Below are 15,215 nucleotides of genomic sequence, written 5' to 3' on the forward strand. Positions count from 1 at the left end.
TCTAACTCCCAAGCTTTGGGTGCCACACTTTGGGATGCCGGGGGGAAACACCGTGGCCTAATAGCCCGGTATAAGTACCTCTACCTCCCCACTTCCATCCCGAAGGGAAGGCCTAAACCCCTAGGAAGGGTGAGGACTAATGAGCCACAAAGTACTCAAGTGGAGCACCACTCCACATGAACCAAGAGCACCACAATTGGTTTCCCTTTTGAGAATAGGAGCTGCTCTTAAGCACTTCCTTGGGTGGCCCCTCCGGCACCACTCGAGTCCATGCTCACTCCCAATCTCAACCTCAAGTCAGTTTGGAAGCACCACTAGAGAGTTCCTTCAACACTGGTTCCTAAACCTCACTATCCCTACTATACTTTTGGAACCCCCTATAGCCCCCCGGGAGAAACATGCTTTGGGCTTTCACCCCTCGACCTGTATTAGTACTCGGACTTGGTCTCAAACTCAATCTTGGACTCGATATCGGACCCAACTTCAGACTCGGTCTAGGACCCGACTTCGGACTCGGTCTCGGGCTCGATCTCAGACTCAACCTCAGACCTGATCTTAGACTCGACCTCGGACTCAACCTCAGACTTGGTCTCGGACCCGATCTCGGATCTCGGACTCTGTCTCGAACTCGATCTCAAACTCGGTTTCGGAGTCGATCTCGGACTCGATTCTGGACTCCATCTCGAACTTGATCTTAGAGTCAATCTTGGACCCGATCTTAGACTTAGTCCCATCCGATAAACTCTTTATCATTTTGGTCGTGCTTTCGGGGATCTTTTAGCCTACAACACCTCGGGGAGTTGGTTCCTTACAAATACACACTTTAATGGTTTCAGCTTGAAACCAACTTCTTGCAACTCATTTAACACCTTGTGAACATCATAAACATGCTCCTCCTATATCCCCTCTAAATGGATCAACAATCATTTTCAACATATCACAAAGAATTTTATCCATCATCCACTGGAAAGTCACCAAAGCATTATTCAAACCAAACAACATTATTAAGACTTTGTACAAATCAAATAGTGTATGAAAAGTAGTTTTTGCAATATTTTCCTCAACCATCGGCACTTGCCTATACCCAAAAACAACATTTAACTTAGTGATAAGAGAGGTGCTGTTTCATAGTGTTGTGCTAATCAAAGAACATTGTCAAGGATAGGTAAAACAAGTGTGTGCACAAGTCCTATAAAATCTTGATGAAGTGTTTGCCACAACTCAATAAACTCTAACATACTTAGTTTTGTATGAAGTAAAAATCTCCAAAAGAAAATCATAAATTGTATAACTAACTCAAATGGCCCTTGATAGAGATAATGCAATTGCTAAAAAGCATTATCAATGCATATTTAAGGATGTTCGGGAGAAGGTTCTAATCTGCATGAGTAGCTATGCTCAAATTATTGTACTATTGCAACACTATTTGTTGGAGACATGTGGAAAACTTGCACAAACACCAAACATTATCCAAAAGGTGGTAATCACTAAACATTGATTGAACCAATGATATACATCATCCAGGATTCCTATGAAAGAACTCTACAAGGATTGACAATAAGAGTAGAAGGAGTTACACCACATGCCATGAATGGCATTATCAATTGAGTTTGATAGTTCAATTGCAATTGCATAATATCAAGTAATTACACTAATTATTACCTCAAAGTTAAAGGAGGAAGAGGCTATTGATTTGCCATGAAAATGAATTAAAAGAAAAAAAATAAGAAATTGAAAAAGTTACAAGATTAAGAAAGATTTAGACAATGCAAAAACTAAATCTAAACCAAAAGCACAAATTCAAGTACTCCTTAGGGACAATCAGAATTAACTATACTAGTATGAGTATATGAAATATGAAAATGGAATATAGAAATATGTATATTCGATAAACTCAAAAACCCTAGCTTATATACAAGAGCAAATGGTCAAAATTGAAACAAATCTGATGGTTATCAAAATCTCATTATATTAATATTAATATACAACATTGTAGCTATATATTTGGATCTCATAAGATGAATAAAACTTTATATTACTAAAACAATTCACAAAAAAGGTTTTATGAACTTTTCACTTATACAAAATATTTTTCAGATAATTGAGTTTAAAAAAACTTTTAAAAATATTAAATTTGAAATACTGGACTATAACTTTGAAATATAAATTCTAAATAATATAATTATTCATATTATTATGAAAAATAAATTATTACTTCTATGATTATTAATTGAAGGAAAAAACACAAATTTAATGAGATTAATTACTAATCTTTATTTATTTTAATTAAAATAAATATAGTAAAAGAAATAATGTTATATATGATATCATTTAATACAGTATAATTTATAAAGGCATCTGTTAATCTTGTTAGGAGCAACTTTTAGGCAGGAGTATATTTTTTAATTATTTTTTAAAAATAAAATTATTTTATAATAAATTTATTTATAAAATGACTGTGGAGTAAATAAAAATATCAAAATTAATATTTATTATTTTAAAATAAAAATAAAATAATTTACTAATAAATATTTAGAAAAGAATATAAGAAAATTAAATAAATACAAATAACTAACTAATACTATAATAGTCTAAATGAACTTCAAATAATAAATAACTTTTAATGATAAAATTAGTGTATTGTTTTACTAAGGATTTTTAATAAAAGAACAAGTTAACTATTATAAAATTATATAGTTAATAAATCCATTTTTAAAATATTTATAACTAAATATATCTTCTTTTCTCTAAAACTTAAGTCCATATTGTGCAATAAAATATTAATGTTTATATTTTTCTCTCACTTTACATTGTGGTTTGATATTATTTCTATAGAATTACTTATAATTAATCTCACTTAAAATTAATACAAATATATAAATTTTCAAAGAAAGAAAGGAGCTTATTTTCCAAGTGTGGAGTGTTTATCGAGCTCCTTGAGATTGATAACTTGGAAGTTTTTTATTTGGTCTTGGCTGTTGTGGTCGTTAAAGACAATCGATCTATCAATCATGCTAGAGTTTGTTTTATATCTATTTTTTAGTTTTTATCGTAGAAAAGATAAATTTGATAAAACTAATGAGATATTTAGTAATTAACTCCTTATTTTCTATTGCTTTAAATTTAAATCCTATAGTCTATGCTTAATATCTATGTGTACTATGCACACTCTTTACAAAGTGAGGGGTAATAAAATAAAAATATATTTGTAATGAAACTAATGAGATATAAATAGTATATATTTAATTAATGTTATTTTTTCATATCTTAAAAAATTAATATTTAAATGTTTCAGAAGAGGTACGTTTGGAAAACATTTCTTGTTATTAAGTAAAAAAAAGAATTTATCCATAATAAGAACTGAAAGACAATGAAAATATCTGAATTACTCAATAAATTTGGCACACACTTTACCATTAATATCATAGTATAAAAAATGATAAAATATTATAATTTTTTTCAATATTTTATTTGATTTTTATTAGATTTTCTTCTTTTTCTTTTGTACTTAGTAATACAAGTTTTTCATATTGTACTTATCTACGTTATAAAGTCATTTTGCAAAAAAAATTGTATGATGTTATATACTTAATTTTGTAGATTATGCACTTAATTAAACTTTAGGATATGGATATGACTTTTAAAGAATAGGGAAAACAAAAGAAGTTAACTAGTGAATTTCTTGATATATCTTTAATATTATTTTTAGCTTTCCTAGGATCAATAAATAAAAAAGAAAAAGAAAAAAGAAAAACATAGTTTGTTGAATATTTTTAATAAAATTTCTCACTAGCTCCACAATCAAGAATTTGAATGAAAGTATTCCCATCCTTTACATCTTATAATGAAATGTATAATATTGTGCACATACAGTTAATAGTTCACTAAATTTTGGTTTAGAAGTAGGAAAGAAAATTTGGTTGGTTTATGAGCAAATAAGCTGGACACTGCAAAAATCATGATTTACCAAGCTCAGCTCTTGACCTTCCCAGAACCAAGAATCTCTAGAGGTAGCATGGGAGTGTTTTAAATTTCAAATGGTAATAGGTGAGGCTTTCCCTTAATCACTACAGAGTTAAGAACTGCTGGCTATTGTGAATGATGAGATGTCCAAGAATAAAAGATGAGTACAAAGGTATCCTTCAAGCTTAAAAGACTGTCTATTCTTTGATCGTGGCGCAAAGTTGAGCCGTTGGAGAATTCTGGTTCTATGGCGGATTATTGCCACTCTCTTGTCAACGCGCCAATGCCACCACCACTATCCAACAAACGGTTGCTTCCTGTCCGTCCGCAATCCAGGTACTGATGAACCTTGCTTGTGCTCCAAATGTCTTGTCTGCTCTCTGTCATCAGACGAATTGGATGATGCTCGTGAGATGATCCCGTCCTCATCCTGCTTTCCAGGCGCGTCCGAGTCCCGGAGAAGAGTTCATCACCAAGTGTTGTGTCAACTGTTTGAGGGTTACGCGGCTGATTGTGGGCTGTGACACCATTACGGCTGAGTCACCGAGAGGCAACGCTTGTGTGTGTGTTCGTTTTTCTGTGGTGTTTTTGGCGCTTCAGCTTTATAGAGTCGTTCTCTCCTAGCGGTGCTCTAGGGGGTAAGACTGTCAGATTTTCTGAAATCTGAGTGCATTAGCCGTTCAGTATTGGGAAGCAGTGCACTCTCGATGTGAACGAGTGAGTGGTAGTCTAGACTGCTACAAAAGATGGAGAGATCAGTTAGTAAAACTCTTACAGTGCGTGTTCTTCACAACTCTGACTCACATAATCTGACGCAGCGGTTCAATTTTACTTAGGCGATGGATCTGTTGGACGCGCTCCAGTAGTCAACGCTCGCAATTCCACTCCCGTCACCTACACTGAGACTCCAGGGATCCCTACACAGCACTCGATCCGGACCCCAGGGAAACCTGGTGGAGGGAGAGTTGTAGCTGAGCACCAATGCTTTGCTGGTAATTTGGCCTTGAATTTGATTGTATTATAACTTAAGGCCATTAAATAAGGAGCATCTATTTATACAAGATAAGGTAAGTTCTTACGCTTCAGAAGTGGGATTTGCTTGAGAATTTCATTAAACTTCCACCAAGCCAGCACAAGTTTTGCCAATTGCCTAGCATTTGCTACGCAAATTTCTATTTAAATTTAATGGTTCAGTTTGAATACTTTTAACATCCAGATTAAAATTTATTACCTAAATTTAATCTGGAAAGTGTACATTTAATTTAAGTATAAAAGGTATTGCTTCTTTATCCTTTAGACAATTAAATAATCAAGCTAAAAAAACGTGCACGAAATATCCTCTTTAGATTTTCTTATTCTCACTATGCACTGACGAAAATAAGAAGTGACAATATCTCCGCTGAACGAGCTTGCGCTTGCTTAGAACACGTCCGGGTTGTAGCGATTCGGGATGGAGCTGTTGTCTTGGGCTCTTCTCAGGTGGACGGTGAGCGCGTAATTGTTAAGCTGTGGACATGACACAAAAGGATTATTCATGCCACGAAAGCAATGAGCGATGGTTTGGCTTACCTCTAGAGTCCTCATTTGTTCCTGGTACTGTGTCACGAGTTGCTTCAAATGCTTCACCTCCTTCCCCTTCTCGTCGATCTCCGCCGAGTAGCGCTCGTGTTGGATGGCCACTGCCCGCTTGAGGATTCCATTGTCTTTCACCATCACTTGCAGCTGCCCCTTGAGCGTTTCATTCTCCTAGAAACAAATGGAAACAGGCAGCAGTGGCTTAGCGAGCAGCCAGTGAAAGAGAAAAATCCACACCTTTTGGATGGCTTCCACTGCAGCGGCATTTCGAGTCGTGACGGCCTTCTCGAAAGACTCCAGTGCTCTGGTTGCGCGCACGCGAGCGTCTGTGAGGTCTGTGGCACTGAGCATCTCCCGCACGAAGAGCTCCACCCATTCCAATCCTTCGCTGCTCGCTGGCTGTTCCTGCTGCTGGTGGGCCGACGCTGCTGGCGCGTGCTGCGAAGCACTGCTCACCGCTGGCCTCTCGTTGGAGAGCCGCAAATCGTTGAGGCATTTGATGGCATCGTCCAGATTGTTTCCACAGTTCTCAATGACCTTCTCGACAAGCTGGCGAAAAAAGAGAAAAAATAAATCAAACAACGTCAACTTCAGGAAAAGAAAGCTTCTTTTCTCTTCGAAGAAAAGAACGCGTTTTTACCTGTCCATCCATGTCAGGATACAAAGCTCTGAGCTGGAGAAAGATGTCGTGTGACGAGGAGGAAGGAGAGCTCGGCCCAGTGGTACCAGGAGAGCTGCTCCGGCCAAAAACCGGAGCCGCCGAGGGAAAACGAACTGGAGAATTCGAATTCCCACCGCAGCGTCTCTTGGAGAGGGGAGTCGAGATTGGAGGAGACCCGTGTAGCTCGTCAAAATGCCGCTTCTGACAAACAGCCGCAGACATGGCAACTGGTGCGACCCACTTTTCTTCGTGATGGCGCTAATCCAAACGTCCTATAACACTCTTCAATCCTGCAAGCTCCACGGATAACAAATCCCTGCTCATGCGCCCCCCGCGAAGAACCCTAGAAATTCCCCTCGGATCCCCCAATCTGCCGTCGCAGCCGCTCACCTTGCGCACGAAGCTATGCCGGCTGCGATGACGCGCCCCGCATTCCAAGAACCCTAGCCCGAATCACACGCCTTAACAGCGCCGCTTGGGGGCTTTTCTAGCTTTCTAGGGCAATAAAATACAGCGAAACGGCAACGAGAAAAGTTAGCGGCTGGTTTAGTTTTAAGAACGGGTATATTCCTTGCGCGTACGCGTGCCACGTGGCAGAGTGTCCGTACCGGATTTTTAGGGTTTCTTCAGCTGAGCCGTCGTGTCTCTCCAATGGGCAACCGGCCTTGCGCGTCGCGAGCGCGACGAGGGAAGCCGGTGCCGCATTTGGGAAGCGCTAGAGCTGTGCGGCGGCGCGGGCATGGAATTTCCGTGCTGGCGCCTCATGCGTTTCCGGGGAATGCATTGCAATTGCAATGGTTGATACTCCTCCGTGTAAGTTTGTCCCTTTCCTCGTCGCTCTCTCCACTTCTCCTGATAAGCTCGCCTCTAGCTGGCCTGTGATCGTTCTTCCCGGTTTGGAGTTTGGACAAGAGAAGGAGAAACGAAAGATGGGAGACACCAAGAAGAAATGCCTGGGGCGATTCGAGACCTCCTACATGAGGGCGGTAAGTTCTTGCGCGTATCGTTCGTTCTAGAGTCCTTTTCGTTTTTCTAGATGGCCCCTCCGGAGCCTTCGGACTATCCTCCACGCACTCGAGACTATGGTCAGTACATGAAGGTGCTAAACAACATCGAGATGAACAAGAAGTTCCAGTTCCCGATGGGCCTCCCGAAATACAAGTAAGTCTCTCTCGCTCCCAGCTCCAAAGTTGGTCTGATTGATCGGAGTTTGACACAGGTATGATTTCTGCGATGAGAAGTATCCTCTCCCCGGAGAGAAGAAGAAACCATCCAAGCCGCCGCTTAAGTACAAGCCGAGTTGTCCACAGTACGCACCATACCACTCGACGATGCAAGACATGAGTTTGATCCAGCGACGCCTTGACACGGAGCCCGAGCAGGAGCATACGTGGTACCGTGACAAGGTAAACTTTCTCCTTTACCGCGGAAGAATGTTTCGGGTGGTTTTGCTTGGGTCATGTCTCTTCGTGTCATGTCCTTTAGTTTTTTTCGTGCCTGTTTTGCGAAAGAGCTTTGGTTTTTCATGAGGGGGTAAGGCATGGTGTGAGCAGACGGACAGCATGCAAATGAAGAAGCTTGGGCAGATTAAGGAGCAGCTTGACAGTCTCAAACAGTTGTTTGTGGAGGAGCGGGGGAAGTGCCAGGATCTGGAGGTACAACTCGAGCGTTTGAGGGCGAAGTCTTCTCAGACACCGAGGAGGAGAGAAGTGGGCATTAGCGGCAGTAGGGAGGAGACTCCACGGATCAACGAGAGGCTCCTCAAGTCGTCGGAGGCCGACAAGGTTCTCTCTTGGCTGGCGACTTTTGACGAAGGTGGTGGTGGTGGAAGTTATGGCAACAATGCGTCGACCGCCGTCGCAAGCACGGTTTTTGATAAGCAGAAGTCGCCGCGAAAGACGTGGGCTTTCAAGGACCAGGTCTGCTTGCCGGGATTTCATCATTCCAGAGAGAAGGTAATGCAAGCATGGATGGGATTTGAGCAAGGTGAAAAGGAAACTATTGGTGATTACAGTGAAAGGTTTTGGAAGCTACGGATGGAGATGATGGGGGTGCAGTCGCTGAGCAACGAGGAGCAGCTTCGCAGGTTCACTGCTGGGCTCAAGTTTAAGATCAGAAATGAGGTGACTGCCTTGAGGCCGGGTTCTCTGTCCGATGCTATACTGCTAGCTGAGAGAGCTGAGGCTCGGAGCGCTGCCAAAACTAGGCCGACTCGAGCCAAGTCGAAGAAGCTCCCGATGAAAGCTAGCGTGATTGCAGAGACAGCGGGAAAGAAACCGGGGCAGCTCCAGTTGCTAAGTCCGGTGGAGCAAATACAGTACTTAAATCGTCACAGCTCTTGCGGGTGTAGGAAGGAGGATCTGCCTCCCGAGGACCAAAAGCAGCAGCAGTAGATGGCTCTTCCAAAGAATGTTGCTTCCTAGCGGCTCGAAAATAAATGGACAAAGAAGTTCAACAACGTCGTTTCTAGCTAGAGCTTCGACAACCGCAGAGATGGTTTTCTTTATTTATTTTTCTCTTTTTTCTTCTGGGAATCTTGAGTTAGAGTGACGTTTCTGTCGGTCTTGGTTCGTACAGGTGGATTTCTTCTTCTTCTTCTCTTTTGTTTTGGTTGATAATGGTGGACTATCCTTGCAGAAACCACCGAGGATTATCAGGCCTATCGACTTGTTTTCAAAGAAACCGAGGACAGCGAGTCCAAAGTGTGGCCAAAGATCAACGTGTGATGATACCGACTGCGACTCTCATCTAGAAGAGAGGTCCGTTTAACACAAGTTTCTGTTGCGACAAAGGCTTTCTGTTTTTCCAGGATACCCGAGAGTTCATTCCACAGGCTAGAACGCGTTCGTCACGAACTTAAGCTGCAAGACGACCCACGGTAAATTCTTCCCTCTTCTTCCTTAAAAGAACGTTTTGGTAAATCAGGACTGTGCTCGGAGCCTACTACGATCGCTTGCAAACGGCTCCCGAGCCCAAGGAACGCCCGAAGATGCCATATTTTGCTGGAGCAAAGAAACGGCCCATTCCTCCACCTCCGCCAAGACCAAAGCCTCCTCAGGTAACTACAAAAGCATTCTTTTCCATAGCTTAACGAGCAAAAGTTCTTCACAGATGGATAGGATCATCCTGGACAAGTCACGAACTTCGAGAGAAGGGACCACGTATGGCTTCGCCAACAGCATGACGATGAGAGCCGGAGCGATGCTATCGCCACCGCAGAAAGATCCCAGAGACAAAGTAAGCTGCTCTGTCTCGATCAACCAATCACTTTACTTGTTCTTGGTTTTCCACAGCCCAAGGAAGGAGTTCATTCATTCTTCTCGCGAGGATCCTCAGACTTGACATCAGAGAATGGAACTGTAAGTTCCCCTTTCTATGATTTCATCTTCTCGCAAGAAATTCACGCTAGATATCCTTCCAGGCGATGGCCGAGTGCTTCTACGCTCATGCGAGGCCTTATGGAGCTACATTGGTTACTTTGGCGGCAGACAAAGCCCTTAACTCGAGGTACTTTTAAGTATCAGCCGTTCGAGTGGCATTTTGCCAAGTTTGAATGGAGCGTTGAAAATTGACTGGGCCATTGACCCCGAAACCGCGGTGCTTGGGCCACTGGCTGGCCACCACGTGTGTGCTGCTGTGGAAGCGGTGTGGATGAAAGGACGTGTGTAAATTTTCGAAAACCCTAGGGCGGGAGTTCTCCCAGGGCAGCAGGGCGATGGCGATCATCTTCAAGTGAGTGAGCTATAGATCGATCGGTATCGCAGGAGCAGCGGCGAGTTCTCATGGCATTCATAGAGGTCAGGCCAGTGCTGCAAGAATCCGATGCACTAAAGGATCTCGAGGCGCTGTACTTCCTGGCGCAAAAGAGGAGCTTGGTTCTTGAGGAGAAGCATCTGTCGATCCGAAAGGAGGTGGCCAAGCTTCGCGATATGGTGCTGGAAATGCAGATGGATCCGGTGTTCATCCCCGTCCAGATCACGGAGTGCGACGAGTGCGTCGAGGTGAGCTCGCCAGACGCGCTGGAGGTGGAAATCCGGCAGCTCCAGGACGAGAGAAATTCGGCGCTCCAGGAGATGGAGAAGAACACGGTGTTTTGCAGCGATTATAGCAGCTTCATGGAGCAGAAGACGTGCGCGCTTGTGGAGAAGATGTACGAGTACTACGTCAACCTCCATTCCAAGATCGAGGAGATCATGAAATCGAGGAACAAGGCCGTGGAGGAGCTCCACTACGTGTTGGGAATCATCGCCAAGATGGAGAGTAGCTTGGATGCGTTCCAAGCAGCACACAACCAGGTACTTCTCGTCGACAGCTTCACACACCTTTGTGTTATTGCTTGCTGATTTGAGAAAGGGATAGTTGGCTCACAGACGGTTGCAGAGAAAGAGAGCCTGACGAGGGAGCTGTGGCAAGCTCGAAGCGATAAAGACCGGATTTTCCGAGAGCTCTCGGAGTTTATCAACCGGGAGGAAAACGTCAATGCGACGGTGAGGAGGCTCACAGTGGACAAAGAAAGGCTTCAGAAAGAACTCAGCAGCTTTGTGGCTGAGAAAGAAAGTCTGGCGAGGAATCTCAACAAAGTTGTGGAGGAGAAGACGAACATCGCCTCCGAGAGAGAAGCGTTGGTCAAGAATTTGAGCCAGGTTGCTGCCGAGAAGGAGCGTCTTCATGTAGAGTATAAGACCTCGCAGTTCGAAAAGGAAGATAACATCCGGAGGCTAACTTTGCACAAGGACCGTCTTGAGGAAAGCATATCGAGCATTACATCCGAGAAGGACAGCTTGGCCAAAAATCTGAAGAAGGTGGCGTTTGAGAAGGAACGTCTTGAAGAGGACATGAAAAGCGCGCACTCGGAGAAAGAAGCTCTTGCGACAAACTGTAGAAGGCTGACTGTACATGCAGAGAGTTTAGAGGGAAGTATAGGGAGGATAACGTCGGACAAGGATTCGCTTGACAGGAACTTAGCAAGGGTGGCAGCAGAGAAGCAGCTTCTCTGCGTAGAAAACGAAGGATTGCAGAGGGAGAAGAGGAGCCTCTCTTTGTGCAAAGACAGATTAGAGGAAGATCTCAAAGCTACTCGAACACAGATAGATGCTTTGGGCGATCAAATCGGCGGGTTTGTGAAAAGCAGGGAGAGTATGGCTAAGGAAATCACAGACTTGACGTCGCAGAAGGAAGCTCTAACGAAAGAAGTCTCTAGCATTTCTTCCCAGAAGGAGAACTTGTCCAAGCAACTCACAGCCGTCATGGCTGAGAAAGACAACCTTGCGAAAGAGCTCAAGGAGAAAGTGTTAGAGAAAAGCAGGCTGGAGAGCGACGTGAGAGTGAAGTCCTCGAATATCGACGCACTGGAGAAGAAACTCAAACAAGTGGAAGGAAGAAGGTACAAACCGCATCTCTCCTTCATGCATTAGAAAGACCCCACGCTCTTCACTTGTCCTGCAACGTTGCAGAGACATGCAGGAATTTATTCTGGAAGATCGTTCTAAGCAATTATGCCACACTCAGCAGGGATCCAAGGAAGAGGAAATAAAGTTTGCCACTGCCGCCATCCTCCGCCTCCAAGCGAAGTTTATCAACCTGGAAGACCAGCTCAAGCGGATCAGGCGGTACACTGTCCAAGGAAAAGGGGGAAACTCAGAGATGGTAGAAGCAGACTTAGTCCGGATTTGCGAGGAGTACAAGCAGCTTCGCTCAGGTAGATGCTCTCTTTTACGTTTTCTTCTCTAAAGGATTTGTCATGGCAGACTTGGGAGAGGTTCGCATCCAGAAGGAAAACATCGAGTCAACGATCAAGCAGCTCGACTCGGGCATTTCGACGAAGCGCAACATGTTGGAGATGACCGAGAGGCACTTGCAGGTATGCACGGGCATGCTCGTCCAGTGGCAAGCCGCTCACTGTCCTCGTGGCGCAGGGAGCCATCTCCATGCTCGAGATCATCACCAAGAAAGCCAAGGAGTTGCAACACGTTACTGTCCATTGGAGGCCTTGATGATCCATAGGCATCAATGCTGTAGTACACACAGCTGTGGTTTTTTACAGGAGGGAGACGGGCATTCTAGATAGCTTCCTTTGTATATATATAAATTACTCGAGGGAATTCATTGATGTCAATGTGATGTGATCTATCGATGAGCTGATTTGTCTTTTAATTCTACTGGCGCCAGAGCAAAGGAAGAAACTCCCTCCGTAATGATATTTGAATCGTTTATGAATTATAAGCATGTGTACTGAAATATTTTTGGTCGAGTAGTCTACGGGTGCGTTTCACGCGTATCAGACTTGATTATACGACAGCCTTGGCATCTTGCATCAAGTTGATCTATAAAAGAAAGAAAAGCTTCAAGGATTTGGTAAGGCCTGAGACCATGCAGGAAACTCGGAATCTTTTTTAAGAAATGATAATCCCAGCCAACTTCGAAGGTTTTCGAAGGAAACTGTAGATGCACGGTGACAATGTCGACAATCACTCGAAGAAGAATGTTTTCGTACTTGGGCACAAACAAGTGCACAGCTCCAGGAACGTAAAGTTTCCAGTTTGGATCTCACTGGAGAATGGTAGTATGTTCTGCAGTAATAGGACAAATCCTGGAGCAAGGAAGCCTCGGATGCTACGGCGTGGGCTGTGGTCGCCATTTGAAGACGAGTTATTGATCGAGTGCGTGCTCAAGCACGATCACAGCCGATGGAGTTAAGTTCGAAAGCATGCTAGTACATATATACACACCAGTCATGAGAAGCTTTCGTAGGCAATTGTCTGTGATGATCACTGAGCTAGTTACAGGCGGGAAGAGCCGCAGGCTGCAACTATCTGAGGCCGGGGCTCAACCACAGTGATTTCTGAAGGAGTTCATTGTGGGAATGCATGCAATTGTGGTGGGTCATGAATATGTTTCTACTGTTTCTGAAATTTTGTCCTGTGCATAACTGGCACATGGTCTGCAAAGCTCCCCGGTCGCACGGACAACCAGATCAAGAACTGCTGGAACTCCACCATCAGAAAGAAGTTGATGGTGCTTGGGACACAAACTAAATTCTAAATCCCAGCAGGCTAAAAACACGACTTCATTAGGCACAACAACCCGCAGTGAACTCGAAGCTCCCGCTACTGCCAGATCCACTGAAGTGGCTTCTTGGGCATTCACAAACAGCAACAGTAGCAGAAGCAGCAGGAGAAATTCTCCAATTTCGTCAATGGTGGGATTGTGACGAGAATTTGATAGCTGAGGCAGTGGTACGATTCAAATGTCTCAATTCCAGGCTCAGAAACAGCAGCACGAGGATCATCAAGATCAATGCATCAATGCCTTGGTTTCGAGGCTGGGCCTCCCGCTACAAACATCCTCAACCCTTTCGATCTCACACACATTTTCGATGCTCCAGAGAAGCGGGTCGTGCAAACCCGATGCTGCCCGTTTTGCCAAAACGGGCAGTTCTTTTCTGGAGGAAGACGGGGCTGGATATTCGGCTCATCTTGAAGGACAAACCATTCTTCTTTGAACACGAACTCCATATATTCCTTGTATAAACTATTGACAATTTATAAAATAAGAGTGTGTTAAAGCTCGCATGCTACTTCTGGAATACCATTCTAGGGCGCTTGGTCGAAAAGGCGTCTCACGGCTCCTCGGATGCCGGAGCAGCCTGGTTGGCGGCGTTTATTGGAGCTATGCGGTACTGGGGGACGTGAAGCGGGTGTTTGAGCGGCTGCCAGATGATGTTGCGAAGATGAATGCCATAGTTTTAGCGAATGCCGCGAATGGAGAAAAGTGTACGTTTATGGGAAACATCACAGAAGAATATACAAAGTCTCTTTAGATGGAAGAGGGGAAGACACTGTTTTATTTGTGCCGGAAAGGCACAAAAACTCGTGAAATGCTGCTCTTGCAGCTTATGCAGTAAACGGGCATCCTGAGGAATCTGTTTCAACCTTTGGGAAGATGTCTTACTGCAACAGTCTCTGGTGGATGGCTGCCTTGCACACAAGTTGCGACTCGAGGATGCTAACATTCTCTTTAACAACACTCCACAGCACAATGTGGCGTCGTGGAACAACATTGTCGGCGTGTATGCCGACCAGCGGAGCTGCAAGCGGTTTGCATGGATGAGAGCACTACCGCAGCCTGGCGAGAAAGATGTGACGGAGGTGGAACTGCTGGTTCTTTTTCACCGGATGCTCTGGCATGGTCGACGGTGCTGGGACGAAAGCTTACAACGGACAAGAATTCGCTTGACAGGAAGCAAAGGTGGCAGCAGAGAAGCTAGAAAACGAAAGATTGCAGAGCAGGAAGAGGAGCCTCTCTCTGTGCAAGGACAGCTACTAGTGCACAGAGCGATCAAGTGAGTTTGTGAGCAGGGAGAGCATGGCAAAGAACAGACTTGACGTTGTAGAAGGAAGCTCTAGTCATTAACATGTCAGAACTCGTGAGAAAGAGCTCAAGGCGAAAGTGGTGGAGAAAGAAACCTGGAGAAGAAGCTCAGAAGGTACAAACCGCATCCCTGAGCAGCAGGCAAGAATTCAATTGCATTGCATTGCATACAATGGGCACAGCGAGACTAAAAACAGCATATAGATGGATAGATCTTGTCCTGCAACGTTGCAGAGACATGCAGGAATTTATTCTGGAAGAGAAGAAAGTTCGCCTCCGCCGACATCCTGGAAGACCAGCGGATCAGGCGGCACACAGTCCAAGGCAGAGAAGCGGATTTGCGAGGAGCTTCGCCCAGGTACCTTTTAGATATCTTTTTTACGTCGTCGTCTCTGTTGGGGATGCACTTGCATGTATGCACGGGCTCGTCCAGTGGCAAGCTGCTCACCGTCAGGGAGCCATCTCCATGCTCGAGATCATCACCAAGAAGGTCAAGGAGTTGCAACACGTTACTCTCCCGCTGGAGGCCACTAGGGAGACGAGCATTTTCGAAGCTCTGTGAATTACTTGAGGGCTGGAAGATTGAGCCATGATCAAAGCTTACCAAGGCTGGCGGCATAACCTCCTCAAGGACCTTGTTACGATC

General features: G+C 44.2%; 2 protein-coding genes across 4 annotated transcripts; one reads left to right on the plus strand and one right to left on the minus strand.

The window, feature by feature from the left end:
- Positions 1–5,199: 5,199 nt before the first annotated feature.
- On the minus strand, positions 5,200–6,703 carry LOC9661236. The gene is made up of 4 exons (XM_002988835.2): positions 6,179–6,703; positions 5,776–6,087; positions 5,533–5,709; positions 5,200–5,469 (listed from the first exon to the last, which is right to left on the minus strand). Exons 1-4 carry the CDS (start codon positions 6,419–6,421, stop codon positions 5,383–5,385), a joined length of 819 nt encoding a protein of 272 aa, XP_002988881.1. The 5' UTR covers positions 6,422–6,703; the 3' UTR covers positions 5,200–5,382.
- A 132-nt stretch (positions 6,704–6,835) lies between these two features.
- Positions 6,836–9,775, plus strand: LOC9661835. Of its 3 annotated transcripts, XM_024662582.1 has the most exons (10): positions 6,836–7,012; positions 7,071–7,185; positions 7,236–7,360; positions 7,419–7,605; positions 8,837–8,958; positions 9,009–9,077; positions 9,125–9,257; positions 9,311–9,436; positions 9,493–9,558; positions 9,621–9,775. In XM_024662582.1, the coding sequence occupies exons 2-10, from the start codon at positions 7,129–7,131 to the stop codon at positions 9,714–9,716; spliced, it is 981 nt and encodes a 326-aa protein (XP_024518350.1). In that variant the 5' UTR covers positions 6,836–7,012; positions 7,071–7,128; the 3' UTR covers positions 9,717–9,775. The 3 variants fall into 3 exon arrangements, with proteins under 3 accessions (XP_024518350.1, XP_024518351.1, XP_024518349.1); XM_024662583.1 differs by lacking the exons at positions 8,837–8,958; positions 9,009–9,077; positions 9,125–9,257; ... (1 more) ...; positions 9,493–9,558; positions 9,621–9,775 and adding exons at positions 7,753–8,154; positions 8,214–8,301; XM_024662581.1 differs by lacking the exons at positions 8,837–8,958; positions 9,009–9,077; positions 9,125–9,257; ... (1 more) ...; positions 9,493–9,558; positions 9,621–9,775 and adding an exon at positions 7,753–8,657.
- The last annotated feature ends 5,440 nt before the right edge of the window (positions 9,776–15,215 follow it).

The sequence above is a fragment of the Selaginella moellendorffii genome, unplaced genomic scaffold (genome assembly GCF_000143415.4).
Source record: "Selaginella moellendorffii unplaced genomic scaffold, v1.0 SELMOscaffold_91, whole genome shotgun sequence".
Lineage (NCBI taxonomy): Eukaryota > Viridiplantae > Streptophyta > Lycopodiopsida > Selaginellales > Selaginellaceae > Selaginella > Selaginella moellendorffii.

Excerpts from the sequence above, each read along its gene's own strand:
- LOC9661236 (XM_002988835.2), bottom strand. The coding sequence starts at position 6,421 with ATGTCTGCGGCTGTTTGTCAGAAGCGGCATTTTGACGAGCTACACGGG. Across the intron at positions 6,088-6,178 it reads ATCCTGACATGGATGGACAG|CTTGTCGAGAAGGTCATTGA; the intron begins GTAAAAACGCGT and ends TTTTTTCGCCAG. Across the intron at positions 5,470-5,532 it reads AACAAATGAGGACTCTAGAG|CTTAACAATTACGCGCTCAC; the intron begins GTAAGCCAAACC and ends TCATGTCCACAG.
- LOC9661835 (XM_024662581.1), top strand. The coding sequence starts at position 7,129 with ATGGGAGACACCAAGAAGAAATGCCTGGGGCGATTCGAGACCTCCTAC. Across the intron at positions 7,186-7,235 it reads AGACCTCCTACATGAGGGCG|ATGGCCCCTCCGGAGCCTTC; the intron begins GTAAGTTCTTGC and ends TCGTTTTTCTAG. Across the intron at positions 7,361-7,418 it reads ATGGGCCTCCCGAAATACAA|GTATGATTTCTGCGATGAGA; the intron begins GTAAGTCTCTCT and ends AGTTTGACACAG.